The sequence below is a fragment of the Lipotes vexillifer genome, unplaced genomic scaffold (genome assembly GCF_000442215.2).
Source record: "Lipotes vexillifer unplaced genomic scaffold, Lipotes_vexillifer_v1.1 scaffold1315, whole genome shotgun sequence".
In the NCBI taxonomy this organism is placed as follows: domain Eukaryota; kingdom Metazoa; phylum Chordata; class Mammalia; order Artiodactyla; family Lipotidae; genus Lipotes; species Lipotes vexillifer.
Window position 1 is genome coordinate 870,793 of NW_006785785.1, and position 6,000 is coordinate 876,792.

Genomic DNA, 6,000 nt, shown 5'->3' on the forward strand with positions numbered 1-6,000 from the left:
TTGGTTAGTGTTCAGTATTATCTTTCACGTGGAATATTTTTCTGCAGTTTTCTTTTCTCCATTAACTTGATGGAAAGTCAGTTAACTTGATTTGAGGCACACTCTGCTATATTCAATTCAGCCTCAGTCAGGTGGTACTCACCACCTAGCATATTTCATTTAGGAATTTAGTACTGAAACTCAGAAAAATTACAGTGAGGAATACTGGCACTGCCCACGGGTAGATTTTTGCTCCAATTACATGGAAGGAGAATGGTGAAACTAGATTATCATGTAAGAGAACATTTTTAGAGATTCAAGTTGAACAAAAGAATCTTTAAGTGTGCTCTGTGGAAAAAAGTTGAATTCATTGTGATTATAAACTTTTTGGATAGGAGCATGACTAAATGAAATTTTTAACAGAAAAGACTCCTATGTCAGAGCTATGGAAACCTACAAGAATATTCTATAATAAGTTAAATTCTATAATTTAAGAATATCATAGTAGTTCTGAGCCTCAGGATGTGGGAGGGAAATTAAACAATGGAAATCATGTTCCAGGGCTTTATATTTTTATACATACTTGACAGACATCTATAGTAAGTGCCTTTTTCATCAGATGACTTATAAGGAGGTGAAATGCTAGGTAATATCCTCAGGGAAAGAACAATGGGCAGATTTGTGAATATCATTCCTGTTTTGCTTTCGATTATCAAGGACAATTGTTGAAGATATAATAAGTTCTGCTGTGAGTAAAGCCCTTAGAAAAATGAAAATATGGGTGGATTTTAGAAAGCAAACATTTTATCTAAAGGGGCTTCATTCTGTGAATCCTCATTTGCTAACATTTGGTAGTTTGACCTTGGAAAACATGTAAAATAGGAAGCACAATTTTATGATTGCTGTTCCCTCAGTTATGACATTGGCCTTGATGTTGATTTTAGCCTTGGCAAGTCAATGCTGAGTATTCTATATGTCGAGTGTACACTATTTGTGACCACAGCTTGAAATGTGACAGACACTTTTAAAGTTGTGGAAACAGTACTTGAACGTACCAGGGTCTAGAAGGACACATGTCCAAGTATATTGTGATATGGGATGTGATAAAGTAGTTTACCTAAGTAAGATTATTTTATTTATTACCTAGCTTGTACAGTAAAATACATTTGCAAAATCAATAATATTCATATAACATGAGGACAAACTTTTAATTTGCCCATTTAACAAGTGATATACATAGTTTAATTTGCTTTGAATTAGTTTTGTAGCCCCCCGCAAAAAAAAAAAAAGCATTATTTATCAACACATAGTTTTTTTGTTTTTTTGTTTTTTGCGGTACGTGGGCCTCTCAGTGTTGTGGCCTCTCCCGTTGCGGAGCACAGGCTCCGGACGCGCAGGCTCAGCGGCCATGGCTCACGGGCCCAGCCGCTCCGCGGCATGTGGGATCTTCCCGGACCGAGGCACGAACCCGCGTCCCCTGCATCGGCAGGCGGACTCCCAACCACTGCGCCACCAGGGAAGCCCAACACATAGATTTTTAAATGAATGTTTTTGGTTTGGCCTTAGATAGCATCATGGTTTCATGACCTTATGTTTACCATTACTATCATTTACTTTTTAAAAACCAGTCAGATTAGATTTTATAATTTTCATGTTCTGTTTCTAAGTGACAAGGTAAGAGAGAAGGTTTGGGGTGACTAGGTGCAAGCGCATTTCAAATAACACTGCAGGGACTTCCCTGCTGGTACAATGCTTAAGAAACCGCCTGCCAGTGCAGGGGACACGGGTCCGAGCCCTGGTCCAGGAAGATCCGACATGCTGCAGAGCAGCTAAGCCCATGCACCACAACTACTGAGCCTGTGCTCTAGAGCCCACGAGCCACAACTACTGAAGCCACACTCCACAACAAGAGAAGCCACTGCAAGAGAAGCCGGTGCACCGCAATGAAGAGTAGCCCCCGCTCGCTGCAACTAGAGAAAGCCTGCACGCAGCAATGAAAACCCAACGCAGCCAAAAATAAATAAAGAAATAAATAAAATAATGAAGAGAAGTAAATCTAACACATGGCACATATTCTTCAAAATTTCTCTTTCTCTTTCCTGCTCCATCCCTATTATTTACTTATTTATGGCTGCGTTGGGTCTTCATTGCTGCACGCAGGCTTCCTCTAGTTGCGGTGAGCAGGGGCTACTCTTCGTTGTGGTGCACGGGCTTCTCATTGCGGTGGCTTCTCTTGTTGCGGAGCATGGGCTCTAGGGCACGTGGGCTTCAGTAGTTGTGGCTCGTGGGCTCTGGAGCGCAGGCTCAGTAGTTGTGGCTCATGGGCTTAGTTGCTCCACGGCATGTGGGATCTTCTTGGACCAGGGCTCGAACCCGTGTCGCCTGCATTGGCAGGCGGATTCTTAACCACTGTGCCACCAGGGAAGTCCCAAGGATCCTACATTTTATTTTGAAAACTTTTGTTCTCTTGCCTATGAAGTTTCTTAGGTGACTGGTAATTCTGTCTCCCCCTTGTTTTTACAGGTGATCTGCAACTCTTTCACCATCTGTAATGCAGAGATGCAGGAAGTTGGTGTTGGCCTGTATCCTAGGTATGGTGGATGGCATTTCATTTACTGCAAGAAGCAACTTTAATTCCCACCCACCTCCCCAGCCTTTTAAAAGTAGTTAGAAAGGCTGTTACAAGCAGCTGCTTCAAGAGCCACGCTTGAAACTTAATGATAAGTTACAAGAAAATGGAAAATATGAAGTTTAAAAAAAGAAAAAAACGTCTTATATCCCCACATTATATGCTATGGTATTAACGAAGAGGCATACCACAGACCTAAATTCTTGTTCTTAGGAACTTTGGGGTAAAAAGTTGGGGATTGTGGGTGCTAATAAACCGTCAGGCTGAGATTTTGTCATTCCCCCACCCTTCTGGGCTGGTGCACATGATCGTTTCACCAGACTTGCCGTACTGCGCCAGTTGGGTTCATTTGGTCTTTCGGCTTAGCATACTCTGAGCCCCATTGCTCCAGGAGGCGAGAACACTTTCAGGCTCTGGCCTTCTGAAGCGTTCTCTCCAGCTATCTCTGAGGTGATCTGAATCACTGAGCTACTAGACTGTCCTCCCACAAGCACTCCAGGGTCACTCCTAGTTTATTTTGTTTTCATGCTATTAGGGTCCTAATACAAATAGGGCCTTTCTTATAATTAACTGTGAATTTGAGAATTCAGCTTCTTATTTCTCACGTGTTATCAACTACATGTCTGTGGTCTGGGTCCTCAAAAAGCAGTAACACAGACTAGTTCAGAGCATGGGCTCTGAGTTCAGACCACCTGGTTCAAATTCAGTCACCATTTACTAGTTATGTGTCCTTGGGGAAGTCATTTAACTTCCACATGTCAGTTTCCTCATCAGTAAATGACCCTCCGAATATTATGGCGATGGCTAAATTTGATAAACATGCTCAAGTGCTAAGAAAATGGTTTCTACATAGTGATGCTTACTTACAGTTATTTCTAACTGGAAATGTGGTGGCAGCTTAAATCCATTCCCTCCCCAGATGGAAAAAAGAAAATGTGCCTCCAAGGTAATAAAATGACTTGGCCATGGCCCAGAATGCATGAAGGTCTCGTTAGCGAGATAAACCTAGTTGCAGAGGAAGTACTCCTAATTATTCTTCAGTGTAGTTGTGCATGTCCTCGTGAAGGTGGCAGTTCCTCCAAAGGAGCTTGACAAATGCGGTCCTGTGTGGGAAGCTCAGTGGTGTCTTGGCTGCGGTTTTAACTGCCGTATCCCATTATCTCAGAAATTATTCCTTTGCAAGTCAGTTTTTTTTCCCATCTTCGTGTTGGGTTGCCTTCCTAGCTGGTATAATGAGACAGCTACCTCCCCTCACCCATCCCCCAGAAGGACTCAGAATTTTTTTATTAACAAACTTCCCTAATGAGCCTCCGTCTTGGGGAGCGTTTCACTTCACAGGAAGTGGGCTAGTGGCCCCAGAGCACTCAATCCCTGGTACACTGTCAACCTTACCTGTCCCCCTGCCCCTAAGCTAAAGTGTCTTTTGCCCACAGTAGTCGTTATGTTTAGATATTTGACTCCATCTACTGGGCCACGATGGTCTCTCCTTTTTTTTCTTTCCTGCAGTATGTCTTTGCTCAATCACAGCTGTGACCCCAACTGTTCAATTGTGTTCAACGGACCCCACCTCTTGCTGCGTGCAGTCCGAGACATTGAGGCCGGAGAGGAGGTAAGGAACCCGTGTTTCCCACTGGCTGACCTCCTTTTCCATCAAAGACCCTCTCAGCAAGGCCCTGCCCTAAAGACAGTTGTGCCTGAGGGGCAGCGTTTCACTGTCCTTCTGCCAAGGAGAAGATGTATAACACCTCTACCCAGCGACTCATTTATCCATCCCCTCTCCCAGATTATAGATGAGCTAATGTTTTTTTTCTTAATCACCATTTTTCTGGATGATGACAGTTCCTGTTGTATGTGTGTGTGGGAGAGGTGTGTGTGTGACAGAGTGTGTGTTTTGTGCGTATGACAGTTCAGCGGCCCCTCGCATCTCTGCAAGTGGTCATCTTTCCATAGGCAGGGAGGGCAGCCCACCTTGTGAATGAGATCCCAAGGGCTTACTTATTCCCAAGGTCCCTAATTGCATTTCAGAGGTCACTCGTTTTTACCTTCATGTTAAGAAAGCAAACGAGTTTTACTCTTTCAGGTTGTCGTTGGACCTTTACAGACCTATTAGCGTCAGCATCTCCGGGTAACTGTCCACGCAAAGATGTGAAGGGAATAGGGGACAGGAAGTGTGACCTCCTGCAATGAACTGGCCTTGACCCTTCCAGATTTGCAGGCTGCCCAGCCAGCCTCTTCTGATGAGAGGACCCTTCTCAGAAGTCCGAGGTCTCGCAAGGCAGCTGCAGGTGGGCTGCTCCAGGGCTGCTGAACCCGATCCTGACAGGGTTTACACAATTACTACCCAGAAGTCTGGGTTATAGATATTTGCGCTTTTTAGAACCCAGTTTCCTTCTACCTTCCAATTTGCTAAAGTGGATATTTATTGCAAGGAAAACAGACCATCATAAGCTTTTATTGCACTTATGCAGCACTCAGCCAATAAGACTTTAACTCAGAGGTACCATATTTTATGTAGACAGGGATTTGACTTTGATAAGACTCGGTCCAAACTGATTTTCAACTGAATAAGCTGTCACTTATACAGCCACTTACTGAATTTCCAATTTTTAGGATCAGTGTAGTTGGTACACTGGGATACCTGACAACAGTATATAGAATTTAGATTTTTTTCCTTGGGTCCTATGTGACTTTAGGGCAGGTAAGAAGGGGGGATCACTATCCAAGTTCAACATTAGTTTGGGAGCTGAGGGATGGCTGCCTTTTTTTTTTTTTTTTTTTGCCGTACGCGGGCCTCTCACTGTTGTGGCCTCTCCCGCTGCGGAGCACAGGCTCCGGACGTGCAGGCTCAGCGGCCGTGGCTCACGGGCTCAGCCGCTCCGCGTCACGTGGGATCCTCCCGGGCCGGGGCACGAACCCGCGTCCCCTGCATCGGCAGGCGGACTCCCAACCACCGCGCCACCAGGGAAGCCCTGGATGGCTGCCTTTTGATAATGATGGTGGTGGTGTTGTTTTACTAAATTTAAAAAGAAAAGGTAACTTGACAAGCAAACAGAAAAACTATTGGAAACAGTTGGACTTTTCAGAAACAACAAAGAAATCTCTTTATATCTTTTTTTCTAGGCTTGGCTGCCAGTTCTTCTCCTTGGTTGTTTTTCATTTAGTTGAAAAAACACTGTCTTTTGGTGCTTATTTCATGTCCTTCTCTTTCTATCTCTGGAGCAACAAGCAAATCCTTCCTCTTGCCTGATACAGAATATTCTGCTCAGCACCAGGCCCTGCAGACTCAGATATTTTTCCCTATGGTACTTATCAAAGCGGCTTCTCAGTAAAGAGAGGATTCTCCCCATAAGTCCTTTTTATACCAGCTTGTTCAGAAAATAAATTTCTTTTCC

At 44.0% G+C, this 6,000-nt stretch overlaps 1 protein-coding gene across 2 annotated transcripts in view; it reads left to right on the forward strand.

The window, feature by feature from the left end:
- The window catches only part of SMYD3 (SET and MYND domain containing 3), a 727,677-nt gene that overhangs the window by 562,997 nt on the left and 158,680 nt on the right, over nucleotides 1-6,000 (forward strand). For both annotated transcript variants that reach the window (XM_007458078.1, XM_007458079.1), the window contains exons 6-7: nucleotides 2,503-2,570; nucleotides 4,115-4,217. In XM_007458078.1, the coding sequence (XP_007458140.1) occupies nucleotides 2,503-2,570; nucleotides 4,115-4,217 (171 nt within the window). The remainder of the gene's footprint in view (nucleotides 1-2,502; nucleotides 2,571-4,114; nucleotides 4,218-6,000) is intronic.